Below are 20,289 nucleotides of genomic sequence, written 5' to 3' on the forward strand. Positions count from 1 at the left end.
GATAGGCACAGCGCCAATTAGGTCGGCAATTCATCGTTCATTCTTTCGCACTTTACAAGCTTGAACGAGTTTGTATGTCATCTTTTTCTAGATGGTTTAAAGCTGCTGTTGAACTTTAAATACTTTGTTATATGCGGATATTTATCGCTACTGTAAATAGCTAGACTGTAAATAGATAGATAGAAAATATCTATATAACTGGAAGAGCCATGCTTCGTCACGAATGAGTCGGCTCAACCAGAGTGGCCTTACAGAAAACTGACGTGAAACAACGATTGCGTTGTGTTTCAATGTATGTTTGTAAACGCATCCACGACACAGGATAAAAGTCCTAGTGTGGGACAAAGTTTCTTTAAAAATGTATAATCAAAAAATTCTAGTGTAGGGGCAAAGTTTTAAAACTAAATAAATAATCACACACACATATCTTTGTATTTAAACCCACAAATGAATTTATAACCCTTAAACCATCCAAATAACACAATAAACAAGGCCTCATAAAGCAGACACTTCAGACCACTCGTCCTTTACTGAAAAGAACAAACAGACACTGAATTTTACTGATTTCCACTTTTTGGCACCTAAAATCGTTTTCACTCGTTAAAAATGTCGGCGCGGCTGAGAGTTATTTTAATTTATTTCATTATATAGTCAACAAGACCATAGTTGTAAATGTTATCACTCTGTGTGCGGCTAACTGTAAATTACATAATTTGTTGATATATGTAACTGGGTATAAATAGTAACGCACCTGATGTTCGTGGAAATTCATGACTCGTACAGTATGTGTTTTTCTGGAGTGGGCAACTGACGTTCAACTTGTAGCAGATTTGTTCCCGCACGAAGCGTATCTTTTGTGATCCACAAATGGTTGTTTCAAAGCTAAGGTGTACATAGTTGTTATAAACCCACGATACGGAAGAAAAGTCCCAGTGTGGGGCAAAGTTTTAAAACTAAATTAATAATCACACATATCTTTGTATATCAACCCACAAATGAATTTATAACCCTTAAACCATCCAAATAACACAATAAACAAGGCCTCATAAAGCAGACACTTCAGACCACTCGTCCGAAACTGAAAACGAACAAACAACACTGAATACAATTTAAACTATTTGCACCTAAAAACGTTTTCACTCGTTACAAAATGTCGGCGCGGCAGAGAGGGCGCTTAACAACATTAAGAGTCAACAAACCATTTTAAATGTTATTATTGTGTGCGGCAAACTGTTTTTAAGTTTTGTTTATATATGTACTGGGTATTTATCGCACCTGTGTTCGTGGAAATTCATGAATAATACTCGTACGGTATGTGTTTTTCTGGAGTGGCTACTGACGTTTTTTTGTGACCATACATTTGTTACGAGAAGCGTATTTTTGTATGCAGTGGTCTTTAGCTTCAAAGCACTTAAGCTTTACATTTATAGTTGTTATAAACTCTAATAGAGTATGAAAAGTCTTAGTTTTCAAGGATTAACTGCAAAAAGAAAACTGTTGAAAGCAAATCCTCCGCTAAGCGTGGGGATTAACGTGTATTTGGGCCCCAGTAACCTATCTCACACAGTGCATGCCTATGTAATTCTATTTCATAAACAGCATTTTATATCTCATCCATTAGATATGAACACAAAGTAAAGAAGTATATTATAGAAATCGTGTATCTCGGGTAGTCGTCGATCCAGGTTATGAAATATTAATAAATACACAGAAGCTATCCATCCAATAGTATATTTACCTCCCTTTCCAATCTTTTCAATCGCCTATTCCCCAACAACCCTTAAATTCCTAACCCTAAAAGGCCAGCAACGCAATTGTAACGCCTCTGATGTTTCAGACGGCGGTGATTGCTTACCATCAGATGATCCATCTGATGATTTACCGGCTTATACCATAAAATAAATGTTAGCTAAGTTAAAGTTATTTTTCTAACTCCCCACTAAATAATAAACTTGATATTACTATAATTATATCGATATTGTTTATGTTCCGTGATAAGTTTGACAGAGTGACAGGAGCTTAGGCCAGTCTGGCTAAGTTCAGTCCGCCAGGGAGACGCGCCGACCTAATTGCATTCTGCCTGGCACGGCAAGTTGAAAGTCTCAGGGGCCTGTTATTAAGTCCAAGTTTTATTTTAAACTTGCAGTTGTTCACTCGTTGTTAATTTGTATATAAATTAGCATTGTAATAAATGTATTATGTCGATGTTCTATGCTAATGGTGTATCTGTATAGCAATTTTCATTTTCAAATATTTGTTTATTCGCAATTGGTCGGCGTTTGGTCACTATGTCGCTTGATGGTAAGTGATGATGTGACCTAAGGTAAAGCACGCCTATCTATAACCAACCTATTTGGGCCTAGAAGATACCCGTCGTAAAACACAGACTCTGGAAAATAAACTACTTCTTAGCAATTGGTCGTCTTTTTTATCGCCTGATGGTAAGTGATGAATTGATGATGTGGCCTAAGGTAGAAAACGCCTTGAAGATACTCCTTTCGAAACACAGACTTTGGCAATTAATCCACTTCTTAGTGGTTTTAACAAAGTCTTAGCGGCAATACACTTCGTCTATGTGTATGTGGTGGGATATACCATGCAGTGGTGGAGCAGAACCGCCGTCTGATTGTCATACACACTTACAACTATGTACTGATCCCATTCTCATTTATTTCAATCCGTATTATTACAGACAATTTCAATTTAAGAGCAAGGTACCTTAACTACCTACATCTCGAAGTGAACCCTAAAAGTGCCCCGGTACATCTATTAAACATGTTTCTCATTTGTTTTCAGGAGGGCGAGCGACTGAGAATATGAACGCGTCACATCTACCAGGGTTCAATGACACCAACCGTGAGTTATTTCTTATATCTTACGTATTAAGCGCGGTGATTCGACAGAAACGCGAAACTAGAATTAATGGATAGTACCGTGAGATAATTGGAGAGTCTGGGTGAGAGAAATGTAGTTAGAATCTGCCCTTTTGATATTGCGTTAGGCTGAGTATGCCTATTGAGCCTCTACCCAAATGGCACTTAGCACTTGTCGACACAGAGAATAGAAAACTGAAATATATGGTTTGAGGTTAATTTTGACAGCTGTTAGCGTCATCCTTATGTTACTTTTATTTTTGAAGAGGGAAAATCATCCTATGATAATCCTATGACTATTCCTGTTTTTCGAGCCAGAGCCCCGGTAAACCCGCTAGGTAGTCCAGAGTGCCATCCCCATACATTTGAGTTTCCTACTCTCTCGGTAGACAAGCGATAAAGAGACATTTGCATACAGACTTAGATCAGACTAAACAAGAGCATAGGGAAACTCCATTGTGACCGCGACTACGAAGACTGACTATGGTTGACAAACTCCGCCTTGAAGCAAGAGAGCGGAGTGGTTTTTAGTCAGTAAAAGTCTGATACTCCCTCTCGCCTCATCAAGGGCAAGAAGAGCGTTATTCGAGCATATTTACCCCTCAAAGAAAAATAAAGGAAAATGCCATTTCCAAACTGTGCAAAAGGCATTTACTTTTCAAAGCGTACAAATAAAGAATACTTATAACAAAAAGATAGAAAAAATAATAGTAGAGAACAGTCATACAAGTCAGTAGACGGTTGCAAACTGTTGTGGTGAGCCTTTCACCGCTGTCGGCAACACAATGCGCTGACAACACTTGTAACCACATGTTCGACAATGGAATGAACAGCGATTCAGACCTACTGTTACTATTTTACAGGTTTTTTTAAGTTTTTCTATTGCACTTTATTACGTTAAAAAAGCTACAAAGGAGAACAAAAGAAGACCTAATAGGGTTGACTTGTGGGCAATTGTTTCTATATTAATGTCTTTACTTTTGCGTACTAGATATAAATTGGACATAAACTTTGTTCAAAATGTGCCACATTTTTTTTGGAATCAGATTAAACTAGCATACCGGTCACCCAATGGTAAGTGAACAGCGCCTCCTCATCGCCGATGGACACTCGCAACGTGTTGCGGGGCTATAGCTCAAAGTGCAGGAGTAAGAACGGGGTGGTGTTTCTGTTTAGTCATTAACAGTCTGACACTCTCTTTCGCCTCACCCAAGATGGGAGAAGTTATTGGATGATTTTACCAGCGCGTTACCAAATTTATTTAATAACAACTTTGTCTTTAGAAAACAAATTTACAGACAAATAAGTTATTGACACTAGCCATTTCTAGTAAATAATACCACTCGATACAACTCCCATCTCTGATCAAATTCCAATTTGATCGAAATTAAGGTTGGCCTCTCCTTAGACCATTAGTTAACAAAAGACACATGTAATTATCGACAATTTTTTTCACATTCACTTCAATTAATTGATGCTTGTCAATTATTTTAATAGAACAAACATGGAGTTTCTTATCAATACGAATGAGTTGTAATAGAAACTTTCCAATTCCATTTACCAGGGCTGTAATCAATTTCTTTTTTTTTGTTTGAAATTTTGTTCCGTTACGACTTTTATAATCATAGGGCAATGACCCTAGAAAATAAATTACTCTAAATTATCAAAAGTTGATCCGGAATTGCGGACTACCTAGCGGGTTTACCGGGGCTCCGGCTCAAAAAGTAGGAGTAGGATCGGGATGGTTTTTAATCAGTAAGAGTCTAACACTCCCTCTCGTCTCGGTCAAAAGCAGAAGAAGCAACTGGATGATTTTCTCCATTTAAAAAACAATAAACCCTCTACAAACTTTACAAAATTCAATTAAACCTACTCTCCCAGCTTTAGAGCCAAATTATGCGTTCGTAGGGGTAGTAATAGTTCCTGTGGCATAAATATATCACCTGCTTACATCCCGGGGGCACCATAAGAGGTAAAAGGATTATACCATAAAGTTTGTTAAGTCTTAGCCCTGTTAGGGTCACGTTAAGCCTTTTCATAAATAGCCTGGAACATCCCTATGGGCCACAAAGAAGCCTTAATGTCCAGGAGCTGAACGGTATTTATGATATCCTTAAATAGTGTGGTAGTAAATATTGGATTAATTAGGCCTTTCCCATAGTCCCTCACATGTATTCGCACTGCGCTACTTTCTTTTTTTTTTTTTTTTGAAGGGGGAATATCAATCCAATGACTTCTCCCGCCTTGGATGAGGCGAGAGGGAGTGTCAGACTCTTACTGGCTCTTACGTGCTCCATCGTCAGCAAGATGGAGACCAAACGCCATCCTATTAAGTTTAAAAAAATTTACACATTTCAACAAATAAAATACAGATTTCCACGACACATTTCCATAATCAGTACCTTACCTAGAACTTAATAAACCAATCCCAAAACATTTACTTCGTCCAAGTGATAAAAATTTCCTTGAAATCAACATTCTAAGCTCTAACACCCCAACCAGATACTTTTATTCTTACCGGCTACTAAACCAACAAGGCGGCCGAAAAATCTTCAACAAAAAAAAGGTACTTCGCAAGAATGTTTCCCAAAAAAAATAAATTCTGTTTTTTCTCCCACCGAAAGCCTTGACCCGTTTAACATTATAACAATTGGAAGGAGATAGCGGACTTCAGAAGTTTTTAATTCAACAAATTCTTTTATGAATCATTTACAACAGTTGGTCGAGCGGCGGTAGAGGGGAACTTTTAATTTTTACATTTCCTAAAAAAAAATTCGAATGTTCTGGATTCCTTCGCGAAGTTTCTCCCTGAATCCGGGACCGAAAGAAAAACATCTTTGTTTTTTTTATGAAAGTAAGTATAGGCTGTTATAATGTGCGAACGAATCGGAACTTTTTTTCGATCTCGGGAAATTGTATTCTGTCACAGTTAACTACTCTCACATTGTGTTCGGCTTTCTTTTACGTCGGCTTTTTATTATGGTCAGTTGCGAGCCATGATTGGGATCGATTTCCGAGAAAAGCTACAACTTTTTATATGGATTTAGAGCTCATTAAGCTTGGTCGTAGATACGTGAACGATTTTTCTCCCTTTGTATCTTCTGGCTTACTGAGAAAAACTATAAATTCGTCTTTATCTAAAGTTCAGTCCACGGTTTTATTGACAGCGGTATACGAGGACTAGACTATCACCTATCTGATCCGGAGCTGTGGACTACCTAGCGGGTTTACCGGGGCTCCGGCTCGAAAAGCAGGAGAAGGAACGGGGTGGTTTTTAGTCAGTAAGAGTCTGACACTCCCTCTCGCCTCGCCCAAGGCGGGAGAAATCATTGGATGATTATCCCCCCTCAAAAAAAGACCTCAGATATCACCTATAGATCATCAGTTGTTATTTTTTTTATTTTAAAGTGTTCTGTATCTAGATAAACAATAGGGTCATCTCCCATCATCCTTGATTTGCTCCCATTAGACTTCATTTTACATTTAAGGAGATCGAAACAAGAGCGCTTTCCGCAATGTAACTGGTTCGTTTATTCAAGCCGGATAGTCAAAGCGCTGATCAGGCTCTTGTTTCGATATCGTTAAGCGTAAAGCAAACTCGTACTAAGGGTACAGTGCGTCTGCGTCAAACTTTTACATAACATTACTTCTTGCAGAGCAAGCAAGTCTCTTCAAGATTGGTCACGAAAATCAAAATCAATCTATAGCTGCCACGTGAAAGCATCTGTCATTTTTTTATTACCATCCATCAACGGTGTTAAAAAGAAATCCCTAAATTATCGGTCTTTTAAACCCCTAAAATTCTCTATCCATATAAGAGTTTTTTTTTTCTCAACCTTAATCTAGTCTATGATACTTTTTGTGCGACAATCATGAATTATGGCCATCCTTTATCTGACATTAAGAACGGTCGATAGAACCATCTTGGAGTCAGAGGACTACCCAAGAATTTTACTCCAAAAAATATAATTCGCACTCCATAATTTTCTTGGCAAAGTTTTTTTTTTATTTTACCTAATCATATTGTACTGCACACGTCGACTTTATGATTCTTGCAGTGGCCTGACAATTGACTGCTGCGCAACATATTGTGGATTTGGTTCTGGTATGAAATAATTATTTTCCGACGCTTTAAATTACTTTTTATTTTATGTTTTAGGTATTTTGAAGTTGTTGTAATTTTAATCACAGTTATTATTATTATTTAGTTAATATGGTTTAATATAATTTATAATTGAAATAAAAGTTGCACCTGAAAAGAAAAAACCTGTGATTCACGAATTTATATTTCGAATCTAGGAAGTGATGCATAATTATTTGAATTTGTATGCCTGTAAACACACCCACAAAACAGATGACAATCCTAATATGGGACCATGTTTAAAAAGTAATCCTCTGTCTTGGCAAACTTCTTTTTCTTTTCTTATCCTGGTTTAGACACCATGGTGTTCTAATGAAATGGAGGTTCTTTAATAAAAATGGTCCTTCCACAAACCTTGAGCAACGTGCTTTAATCACAGAGCGATAGCTGTGCGCAGCTGTCAGTCTCAAGCAGCTCTATACATAAAGTACCATGGTTCCGCATCAATTTATATGCTAATGGCTAAAGAAAAGAATAATAAAAAATATTAAATTAATTTCTTATCTTTTAGTGAAAGATATTATATCTATTACGATGGTGTAAAAGCCTTCGTTGCAGGAAGAGTTTGCAACCATTAACTCCTGCTGTTACCGAAACAGGTGGTGCGATCATTTTCTTCAATATCCGTGTTTTGGTTACCATATTTTATTTTAACATAATTTTATAATTTATTTTCCTAGAATTTTTTTTATATAACAATTCATCATTTGGCTGTAAATAAAATAAAACGCATATGTCACCACACGAGTGACAGATGACAGAAGTCGCAGATCGACGAACAAATCAACATCATAAATCCTACATTGCACATGTGAAGTTTACATGCGAATAAACATCGATAGAAGATCCTAACGAACAGCAGAAAACAGAAAACCCGTCAAACACGATCACCTCGCCTAGTCGGAGGATCATCCTTTTCTCGGGAAATTTCACTCTCTGTTCCCTAATAGGTCTAAATTTTAAATTGCAAACTTAGCACGTTGTTATGGTATTTGCAGGTATAACAGTTAAAATTAAATGTCTTATCATATAAAATTAACTGCCTATTTTAATAACCGATCTCAATCTAAAATCTTTACATAGAATAGAATCAGCCGTTACTTTGCGGAAATCCATGCTACACTGACAATACAATAAAAATCTTTAGATTCAAATCGATTTTTGACATTACTGTTTGTTGTTGTTTCTGACAAAAATGAAGATCGATCCATCTATCCATGCGATATTATATAAGAGTTTGGATTATTATAAGAGTTTGGATACAGACCGTTCATTGAAATTGGCAATAAGACAGAAGAAACTTTCATACAAAAATGCCAAGCTATTTACTAAAAAACTCCAATCAAACCAAACTCAAACCATAAAATTTTCGTCAAAACCATCTCAAAACTCCCTCCTTAGCTTATTGAAGTATTTCCATATGAATTCCGTGACGTAATTGCAGTCCCTAATTAAATGCGGAAAATATAATTAAAAGTGAATCGGAGGGGAATGCGACCGTGTACCGTCGCTTCGTGCCTCTCTTTATTGTGAGATTCCTACTTTTTTTTTAAACTGCAAGCAGATTAGAGGCTGACCTTATTAAAAGTTGTGCGGATTTTAGTTCAGACTAAAACTACTCTGTGATTCAACTGATCCCCCCTTTATCCGTAAAATGTTTTAAACTCTTTTTTGCTCTGTCTGGTGCGATGCATAAATTAAAAGTTTTATGTCATTTAAAGTGTTTGTTGCAGATCATGGCTACTTTTAGTTTTAATGTGATGGTTTGTTTGTATATCACACTATGATATTATAAATATGAAAGTTTGTTTGTTTGGATATTTGGATGTTTATCCGTCAATCTCGCTGAAACTACTGAACGGATTTTGATGAAATTTGGTATACAGACAAGGTATGAGCTGACTTGGGTGATAGGATACTTTTTATCCCACGGAAACCGCGGGCTGAAAAGCCGCTGGCAGGCATAATTTTGTTTCTATTTTTTTACTATAAAGTGGAATAATACTACATAATAATAGCTCGTTTTTTATAGGATATAAGTTTACCTCGTTTATCGAGTTTCTGAATTGTGATTGCCAAGCCCAAACAAAGAATCCCGGTTTCAAATATCAGGTTGACAGGATCGAAAGATAGGAAATAATAACTATAAAAAAATACACAAAATAAAGCGGAACAATGCTTAATATTCCAGCAGTTCATCTGTAGTTAATATTCGTCTACAAGAGGTGTTTCCTTGCATTTCAATGCAGATGCCCATTAATATGCAGCAAGGAGGTTGTGACTGGCATTCCAGACGTAAGATTCGTGATTAAATATTGAATGAACACGTTAATTGATAGTTTTGATTAATAGAATTATATTATTATTCTTAGTTACGCTTAGGCCGAGTCAGCGTGAGTGAAAAACCACCACATTCCTATTTCTGCCCTTCGAGCCGGATACCTGTTAAACCCGCTAGGTAGTCCACAGTTTCGGGGGCGAAAGGCCTTAGAAGTACCTTTTTTCGTAATTTTTTCTATTCTGGGAATTTAATTTCTGTTAAAACTCGTTAAATCGTTGGTTGAATAAGTAAATATAAAATTCAATAAATGGGATTTTTGACTAATCTAGTCAAGCGAATAATTATATTGATTTTCCTATTCACCTACTTGACTAATTCCATGTCATATATTGTACTAATTACTGGACACATTTAATAAGAAATCCACATACAAATCCAATATTACTCGTTTAATTTTGTGGCAGAATGCTAGTGAAATATAAATACCTCATTGTGAATATTTTCGTACATTATTATAAAAAAGTAATGCTGTACTTTTGCATTGTCTAGTAATATAAGTTATGGAGAGTAATAGCAAAAGTTTAAATAGGTATATATAAATAAGATTCTTAGTTATAAAGAATTACAATAAAAAACAGGTTTTTATGATATATTCATGGAAACTTTTTATTTGTATTCACAAAATAAAAATGAATACAACTGTTATTTACTTTTATTTTGCAATTTATGTCATTAGCCTAGTCTAGTCTATTATTTATACACAGAGCTGCGTATCTAGCGGGTTACCGGGCCTCGGACTCGAAAAGCAAGAGTAGGAACGGAGTTTTTTAGTCAGTAAGAGACTGGGTGTCGTCACTCAAGGTGGGAAAACCCATTGAATGATTTTATTTAATTATAATTATTAGTTGTCTCAAACCTTAACTAACAGGCTCTTTTTGAAGAGGAAAATCATCAAATGACTTTTCCCCCCTTGAGTGACACCCAGTCTCATTCTTCATAACACTGTGTTGTAATCCAGTGTGTGAAGAATGTTTGAATGTGAACCCTTAAACTTTTTTTATTAGCAGTATATTCACTACAGTAACTAACTAACTAACTGAAGTAACTATCATTCAATAATTCTAAACCATCATTTAACTATAACAATCTACTCTATAGATTACAAAAATATAAATACAATAAAATCTAATAAAATGACTACAACGACGACTTTGTTCGCCGCGTAACAAAACCGTAGATTTTTTGCATACATGCACTCTTCTATAATAAATCAACGTCCAATACATTTAACTTTTACTCTGTAATACTTTATTCTTGACTTTTATTAATCTAATAATCCAGTGTGCATTAAGATAATGAATTAAAAGAATAATAAATTGAATAGCCCGACGTTTGATCTTCAAGGATTAAATAAGGGTAATCTCGCCTTAATTTGAAAGAATAGCTATTGTGGGTGTACAAAAACTAATAGAAAAATGTCTGGAACTACTAGCTAGTTATAGACACATTAGATAATATTTGTTTATAATTGTTTATTTAGATATTTTATTTATTTATCCATCGTACAGTGGCATTACGTGTCGTATTGTGCAGTAGCACCTCTGCCTACCCCTTCGGGGATAAAAAGCTGATCAAAATGCATGTGAATCGTTTCGTTTTGTTTCTATTTCCGACATTATAAACAAAACATGACGGCACCGCGTCCATTTCACGCGAAAATATCAAGCCGATTGATTGATTGATAAGCCGCACTGTATCGCGTTCGAGTCTAGATCGTCGGACGTCGCGTTAGAGCGAACCCTACGTAAATTATAGTAATTGAACTCAACATTAGTAAAGTAGTTTATCTTCAATGTAATCATTATGAAGCTGGACATTTGTTACGCTATCTTATCTTCAGTTTTTCGATAATTTTTAAAAAATATCTCACGTCTGTAAACTTATGGGTTTGGATCGTGCTTAATAGCGATCCATTCAAGAGTAATTCTATCAAATTGAGGTATTGAAGATGTTATATTCCATTTTTTTTTCAACCCCAAATTGCCCCATCAATGCTACGTGGAATTCCAAACGCGATATATGAGAATTCGATCTTTATTACCCATGTGGTAGGGAATATTTTTCAATGATTACTTTTGAACGATATTGATGTGTGCCAATTTATTTGATGTAATGAACAATGAATTCTCGTAAAATACGTTATTTTTGTGACATTATGTTACATGTTGGACTTCCGATCAAATCAGCCAATTTATGACGAGTTTTATAATGGCTATCGTGGTTCAGAGAAAATGTTTCTAATTATGGTCCTTGTTTGGGGTCAGATAAAATAAAAAATGATTTTCGTAGAACATAAAGAAAGAAAAATCATTAATTTGGTACAACACCAGGCACAAACAATACAAGTAAAATAAAATAAGAAAAAGTACAATAAAAATAAATGTAAATAAATATACATAAAAAACAAAAACACAAAAAATTCTAGTAGGGCCCGACGCGATGGTTGTACCAATAAAGGTCCAGCATGAATACATCTATGAATGAATTTAATATTTGATATCAGTCAATCACTTTATTACATACGTCAGATACCTGTGGCTGTACTGAAAAATATCTATAATAAAATCGAAAGTTAAATTACTCTCGAACTCTCAAAACCAAATACCAGAACCGAAAGTTATTAAAAAATACAAGTTTAAATAATTCGTCGATAAAATAACAAAATCCAGTGTAAAATCTGCTGAAACTTTACGTCTGAAAACCAACTAAGTTTATAGTAGAGCCAATTTAAAATTTCACCGGTGCACGAAACGAAAGTTTCAGGGAAACTACTCCTTTTCTTCACATACTCTTGAATATTTCGTCATATTTTCATAACACTTATTGAAAATGGATAAAGTTTGAGCACCTACACCGATTTCTCCAATCGACTGTTCAGAATTCGTTGAATGTAATTAAAGTTTTCATTTTGCGAACTATAGCGAGTTAGTTTTCAAGAAAATCGTATGAACTCTCCAAGTTGATATAGTTGAATGAAATCTTGAGAGAACTAAAGTAATAGTGGAGTGCTCTGTTCACGTTTTCTGTGAAATGAATATTATGTAGTTTAGTTATAGATATATTGCATAACTGTACGTTTATATGAAATGTGTTTAATTTAACTATGCAAGATAGTATCTAAATAGATAGTACATAGATATCTAATTATAAGACTTATAATTATTGACGAAATCTTTGTTACTTTAGATATTATGCCTAATGGGCAGGACACAGTTGAATTCAAAAAAAATATGATTACAACTGTATTATGTACCTACCTGTGATCTACTATGAATAAATAAATAAAAGAGATTAAATTTCTTGAATGTGCAATATCCTATTGTAATAGCCACCCTCCATCACACGTTCAGGTGTAGCCTATGTCCATGGGTAACCCTGACCACTTATCATTAGGTGATCTGTCTGCTTATTTAACCCAATCTCATAAAAAAGGAATCATGAAACGCAACCACTCACTAATTAATAAGTAATCTATAGTTTACTATACTCAAAAAACCCCTTATCTTTCCAGAAGACCCGCCATTCCCGACGTCTTCGGAATGGTACGACGGCAACTGTTCGTGGGTGGACGCCGTGGCGTGGGGCTGCAACGGCACCATCAACGGCACCAGTACCAACTCCACCACCACCGATGTCACGTCGTTCGTCCTCATGGCTGTTACCTCTGTGGTGCTAGCTCTTATCATTCTTGCTACTATTGTAGGTGAGTGAATTTCGATAGCTTCTTTAATAAGGTGAGAACTTCTCTTATGGCCGTGATATGAGATGATCGATATTAAAGAAGATGACTGACTAACTGCTAAAGGTAAAGAAATCCGAAGCTACGGCCTACTACTGCTGGCTTCGAAGAATAGGAGTATAAACAGGGTGGTTTCTAGTCAGTAAGATTCTGACTCTCTCGCCTATAAAGTTATTGGAGGACAAAAAAAGCTGTAAGAAATAGTTAAAAACTTAACTAAGTTTAATATAATATGGATAAGTATTCATAATGAATACCAGAAGTAATGACATTGGGCCAATGATTCTAGTTTTCTAACAATGATCTAGCTAGGACAATCTTCTGGAGCTACGAACTACACCTAGCGGCTTCACCGGGGTTCCGGCTCGAAAAGCAAGACTACGAACGGAATGGTTTTAGTCAGTAAGAGTCTGACACTCCCTCTTGCTTCTCTCAAAAAGCTCTCTCTCTCTCTCTCTGCGGGAAAAGCCATTGGATGATTTCCCCCCTCAAAAAAAAGCTAGGAAAATCTTGTTTGATTAGGCTAGTGAAAAATCCGAAAGCTTGGCAAAAAAAAAACTGAAGAAATACTGTCTGAATTTCGGTTTGGAAAAGAATAGGATATAGGCAGATTACCATATATTTCCCCGGTTTACCTTTTCAATAAAGACGTGCGAAAATAAACCTTATTCACTCACTCTTCTATCTATCAAAGCTGTAGCTAAAAGCAAATTTACTTTGCATTTTTTGCGAAACTATTATTCTTCAATACATATTGATTACCCAAACCCCAAAAGATATTCCTTCCAATACGTGCCTATTGCTTACAAAGGACTCATCCGTATTCAACTTACATGATACTAGTTCTTAAAGGATTATCTAGAAAGTTCGAGAACAACTTACAAAGAAGTCTTTGGATCTCATTCTTTGATACACAAAACCCGTCTTTATGTGAACAGCATAAGCATTATTTTCGATGTAAGCATTAATTCTTTTTAAATTGATCCCTACAAATGTACCCACATTTCATCGTCAGACAACTTCACACACACATCAAAACTCTTAAAGAACCGAAAATACGAAATAAATAGCTTTTATATTCACAAAATTCGCATTTAGCACCTCTCAGCCATAAAAGATCGAATCTTTGGGTACATCCATCACGTTCAGGCGATTACCGTCCTTACTTTTATAGGTGTAGGGTCTATATTCGCGAATATTTATTGGAGGAAACGGCGTGTAAATTTCTATTGTAATAAAGTCCTTTGTACACTTTTTTTCTAATCAAAATGATATGAAAGCGGGTTTGGGTTGTATTATACTGACTGACAGCCAAATTGGAGGTACTAACGATGTATGGGCTTTCAAAGGATGGTATTTCAGTATGAGATGCTTAGAGCTGTGGGCCCGTAGAAAAGAAATCAATCCGAACTTGACTTCTATATGAATCGAATTTGATGAAGCCATCAAGTGTTTCAATAAATTCATTTGTGAACGGTGTTGTTTGAATTATCTATTTTGATTTTAATTTAATATCTAAAGAGAATAATGTATTTGCAATAAGTTTATTTTTAAACATTAAGTGTAGCTACTAGACATGCTCAGTTTCCATCTGAAACATTATTTTTTATGGTATAAACCAGTAAACGAGCAGACGAATCACCTGATGGTTAGCAATCGCCACCGTCCATGGACACCCGAAATACTAGATGCGTTACAATTGCGTTGCCAGCCTTTTGGTGGTTAGGAACATAAAGGTTGTTGGTCACTCGGGGATTCGGAAGATTGGGAAGGGGGTAATTGTGCCTCCGGTAACCTCACTCACACAACGAAACACAACGCAAGCGTTGTTTCACGTCGGTTTTCTATGAGTCCGTGGTATTACTCCGGCCCATTCATTCCGAAGCATGGCTCTCTCACACTGTAATGGATCCCACAATTACATGGGTGATTTTCATGACGTAAAACAAACGTTTTACACATACAAAGTGAAGGTCTTCTGAACATACCATAAAATTGTTTGCAAATTTCCAAACAAACAGAACTTTAATGGATGCATTACCTTTGACACTGTTTTACTTACATTACAATGTTAATATCTACCTAATAACAAGATGTCATACTTATTTACACTCAAATAACACGCAATACCTTGTTTGACCCAAATACTAACCAAATTCAATTGTGGCAATTAGAAAATTATTCGTATTACGTCCCATATATTTATTTAAGGTGAACTAAAATTACATTTTTAAATACTACTTCAAAAAAGCAAAAGTAATACCTATTTAAAAATATAAAAATAGAATCCGACCTGTAGCGAGAGCATGATCCAAACTACCGCTGGCTAGGGCTCCAGAGACAGAAACCTTGCGTGCCATTTCCAGGAGAACCGCCTTCTATTATAAGTATTATTAGCTTAGCAGATTTAGGAAAAAAAGACAACACAACAACCAATAGGTTACGTTAGTTGCTACAACAAAGAAAAATAAAAGTGTCAACCAAAACATAGTCCTACTAAGAATTCACTTCAGAAAAGAGTCTTGGAACCACTCTATCAACAAAACAGTTACTTAACGACAAGAACAGAAAACAGACATCCAAGATAAAAACCCTTAGAAATAAATAATAGCAATATAGTTCCCAGTAAAGGAGACTCGATATATTTTTTCTTAGTAAAACTTATATTTTCTCGGCCCCTCCATTAAGGGATGCTCAAGTGGACACCAGATCGCCGTTCATCTAAAAAAGTTTCGCTTTGAAGGCCGATCATTATAAGCTCGGATGAACAAACTTCACCCTTCTGCAAAGATGTTATATAAAAAGGAACTTATGTAATCGAAAATATCTATCATACATTTCATATTGGGACGAGTATTTATGTTTGAGAGATAATTTTAAATATAGTTGTACTATTTAAGTCTTTGACTGTCAATAGAAAACTGTTGAAGGCAAATCTTCCGCTAACGTCGGTCACCGGTGACCACCACGGCGTTCAATGTGTTTATACTATCCTTACCTACATACTTCTTAGGAAGTTAACGATTCCATCATAAAAGAACGAATCCCTTCAATAAACTTTACTATGCCTTTTTCGGGAATATTTTAAACAACAAACGTCCGGAGTGATACACGGCCTCACAGAAAACCCACGGGAAACAACGCTTGCGTTGTGTGTGTGAGAAGTTACCGGAGGCCCAATTACCACTCTTCCCAATCTTCTCAAGCCCCGATTCACCAACAACCCTTAAATTCCTAACCTCCAAATGGTCGGTAACGCACTTGTAACGCCTCTGTTGTTTCGGGTGTCCATGAGTAGCGGCGATTGCTTTCCATCAGGTGATCCGTCTGCTTGTTTACCGGCTTATATCATAAAAAAAACAAACAAACAAACTCGTAAATAGAAAAAGTGTACTAGTTTCTAAATCTTATACAATAGAGAAATACAAGATATAAAATAAAATACACACTGTATAAACAATATGGTATTAACATACAACATAATTTTCTATTACATGTAAGTTTTCATGTAAATTTGGAGCATGAGACCCTACTTACTGTAGGTGGCGACACTTTATCTCGGAACCCAAACGAAAAGGTCCGAAATTTATGTTTTGATAGCGTTTTTATATGCTAGAAATGTCAGCATTTTTTGTCGTAGTAAGATTATTTACGTGATTAGAATTCATGTTAATACTACTGGACATATAAGGATGTAAACGTATGCTAATCAATAGGGATGATGACGGGGTATTAAAATTAAAAATCTATTCAGTTTGTCGGTTAGGTAATGAAAAAATATTAGACACGTACTTTCTTATTTTGTCATACAAGATAACAATACAAATATGTACTTAGCCCATATTTTAAAATAATTTATATTACAAACATTAAAACAATAACCCTCCTTCTGGCGCAGTCGGGTAAAAATTAGTCATCTACAGTTTTATTATGTTTTTCGGCATTGGCTTCGGCCGGTTTACTCACGTATTTCGAACTCGACTATTTGTATAATAATTAATGTTGAATTTAAATTATTACTTAGTATGTCTGTCGAAAGTTACAATGTAATCATATACTAAACATATTAAATGCAATAGTTTGTTGAAAAATACTAAACGGAACACGTTTTTAAATTTTCATACGTTTGGAAAAGTTGCACCTAAATAGGTAATGGAATTGGTATACCGAGCACAATTTTAGAAACTGAGCTGGCAAATTTTGAAAAGTACTAGAAAACCTCCAATAGCTCTTTATCCAACTTGAGACCACATGGAAGTTTTTACTAAAAAATCGCACATTACTACTCTAATACTCCTAATTTCTAAATCTTTTAGGTAAAAATCTATAACTACTTACATACACAACCTTCAGTTAACAACCATTTTTATATGTTTTGGCTGTGATCTCGACTTGTTTGTGCTTGAAGACAAACATATAAAACTTTATTAGCTAACAATTTGAATCTGTTTAGCGGACAGTAGTGAACCTTGTTATGTTATCTATTTTATTTTAGATTTCACTTCTAGATTCTAGATTTTAAACCAATAAGTAAATAAGTATACATAATATGTATGGAAAATAATAAGGAAAATATTGTATTTAGTCACATATTTTTACCGTATACGTATAGTACTAACTATTGAATATTGAAATCCAGCTTCAAAGTGCCATCAGACCACTACAGATGGGGTCCAGTAGGACTTATGCTTGATCCGGAGCTGCGGACTACATAGCGGATTTACCAGGGCTCCAGCTCGAAGGGCAGGAGTAGGAACGAGGTGGTTTTTAGTCAGTAAGAGTCTGATACTCTCTCCCCTCGCTCAAGGCGGGAGAAGTCATTATATGATTAAAAAAAAAAACAGGCAAAGAAACCTAAAGATTCTTTTTTAAACAGTATAAAGTAACGTAAAGTTGGACTTAAAGTTAATGGAATTTACAGGAGACATCGCTACCTCGTTCAAGAATAATTGGCATAATACGACGCTGTATAATCTCGCTATATAATCGATATAATATAAGTATAGGCACTGCCACCGCCTGAGTTTCATTTAACACAACAAGGTTTAAGTTCCGCATGACTGATCCGATCTTATTATGTTTGGCGGTTCATTAATTGGGTTTACTCCCGAATGTAAACTGGTTTAATTAATAAACATGTAGCATTTACATAATGAGATCAAGTCCGGCGACGAGATTTTGAGTTTAACGGCTTCGGGAGACCGTAACCACCGTTATGTGTGTTGCTGTTTGGCGGTTTCGCAAAAGTTTGCAAAGTTAACATTTATTTATTATATGTATACTTTGAGAACTTTTAGAAATAATGCATAAATACATTGTGTTGAAAAAGTCATGACATGCTTATCAAATTAATTAAATATTTTAAAACAGATGGTAGAAACTGATGGAAGCTTAGGGTGTAGGCTTCCATCAGTTTCTGCCATCTGTAGGAGTAGTAAAAAGAAATAGAAGATTTATAAATAAGGGACATCAAGGAAAAAATACTAGTAAAAAGTATTTCTTTTAAAGACAAACCACACTATATTTATCTGGTGTGCTTGAATGTCCATAGGTAGAGCTAAATGTTAACCATCGGGTGATCCGTCTGTTTATTCGCAAGTCAAAATTATTTGTTTCAAATAAACACTTTTAAACGTCAAAGTAAATATAACAATATAAAAATGTCTTTCTGTCGGTCAGTCCTCTAGTGAAACTATTTGCCTATGGAGTAAAACTAACAAAAAACTCCATAGGTTACTCTTTTTCAATCATATTCACAATACAATTCTTGGTTACATTGTTACAATTGCTTCAACTTTGAGAGAACAACATAAAATCCATCCAAAAAGCCCTCTTAAAACAAGAATATTCCCTAATAGAATAATTACACCAATCACAACACAATCAACCCTAAAACATCCGGAATACTAATTACAATTATCAACATCATAATACTAGCTATAACCGAGACAATAATAATCGTTGATAACGCCATAAGTTATTATCACCATCCCCTTGTCAAGGAGTAGGTGCTGCGCAATGCCAGAACCATTAATTGCGGTTATCTATCGCAGGGCGTTGTGTAACCGGGGGCTTGTTCGCGACAAACGCCCATTTTGACACTTTATCGATGTAATAATGTCAATAGCAGTACGCTGTTATTATTGATAATTAATGTAGTGATTGTAATGAGTTTGTGGTTTAGTTATAAATCTTCTAATCGATTTCGATCACAGACGTTCCACCGGACAGATGGTCCACCATGATCGAAATCGATCACCATGATCGATTAGAACTAGATTAGCTCATTATAGAAGATATTATAGTGCTTAAGTGCACAGGTCTATATACCAAATTTCATCACAATCCGTTCAATAGTTTCAGCGTGATTGACGGACAAATATCCAAACAATTACATTTATAATATGTCTGTAATAAATAAATATTGTGTGCAGGCTTTCGCCTGCTTGTGACCACAAGCTGGTAGCAAGTACTAAATAGAAAAAGAGCAAAACATACTAACCAATAAAGTATCAAATAAAAACATGTAACCAATAAACATTCTTTTAAACAACCAATCAAAAGCGTAAAAATAGCAGAAGACCAACGGAGCATATTTCCCTTAAAATTGCGACACAAAATATTAATTTACCCCGAATGAAAAATTATTTGCTGTTATGAATTTCTCTTTAGCATCCTTTAGAAAGCAATTAGAATAAAATTAAAAAGCCAAGAATCTGGCCACTGCGTTTAAGAGTTCCCTGATAAAAAATTCGCTCTTCAACGACCCTCCTTTCTAAGATATTTTTAATAACGCCTTTTTTTATTGAGATAATATTCTGCAAATTATCGAAGCATGGCTACCAATAGGTAATATGGTTAAGAATAAAAATGACCCGTCTTTTTCTTGTGACTTAATAAAATTGTGAATAAAAATGTCCTTTATTGTAAAAGAAGGATGCAAGAAGAAAACCTTTGTAGAATGTTAATAAAATCGTTTTTGCTGCACTTTACAATACTGATGTAAGAGACATCTAACGGCATAATTTTACCCGCAAAGGTTAAAAATTTACAGCCGTACTCAGAGTCATTTAATAGTTACTTAACTCAGTGTTAGCAATTGTTTTCGGAACAAAATCTTTACAAAGGAAATTTTAAGTAATCATTAAATGTCTCTGAGTACGGAATTCATATCAGAAAAGAAAAAGAAAAAACG

General features: G+C 35.3%; 1 protein-coding gene across 1 annotated transcript in view; it reads left to right on the top strand.

Moving 5' to 3' along the window:
* The window catches only part of LOC118269422 (5-hydroxytryptamine receptor), a 102,401-nt gene that overhangs the window by 69,417 nt on the left and 12,695 nt on the right, over positions 1-20,289 (top strand). The window contains exons 2-3 of the mRNA XM_035584528.2: positions 2,797-2,856; positions 12,867-13,058. Of these exons, the coding sequence (XP_035440421.1) occupies positions 2,817-2,856; positions 12,867-13,058 (232 nt within the window). The 5' untranslated portion in view covers positions 2,797-2,816. The remainder of the gene's footprint in view (positions 1-2,796; positions 2,857-12,866; positions 13,059-20,289) is intronic.

This window comes from Spodoptera frugiperda, chromosome 2, assembly GCF_023101765.2.
Source record: "Spodoptera frugiperda isolate SF20-4 chromosome 2, AGI-APGP_CSIRO_Sfru_2.0, whole genome shotgun sequence".
In the NCBI taxonomy this organism is placed as follows: Eukaryota; Metazoa; Arthropoda; class Insecta; order Lepidoptera; family Noctuidae; genus Spodoptera; species Spodoptera frugiperda.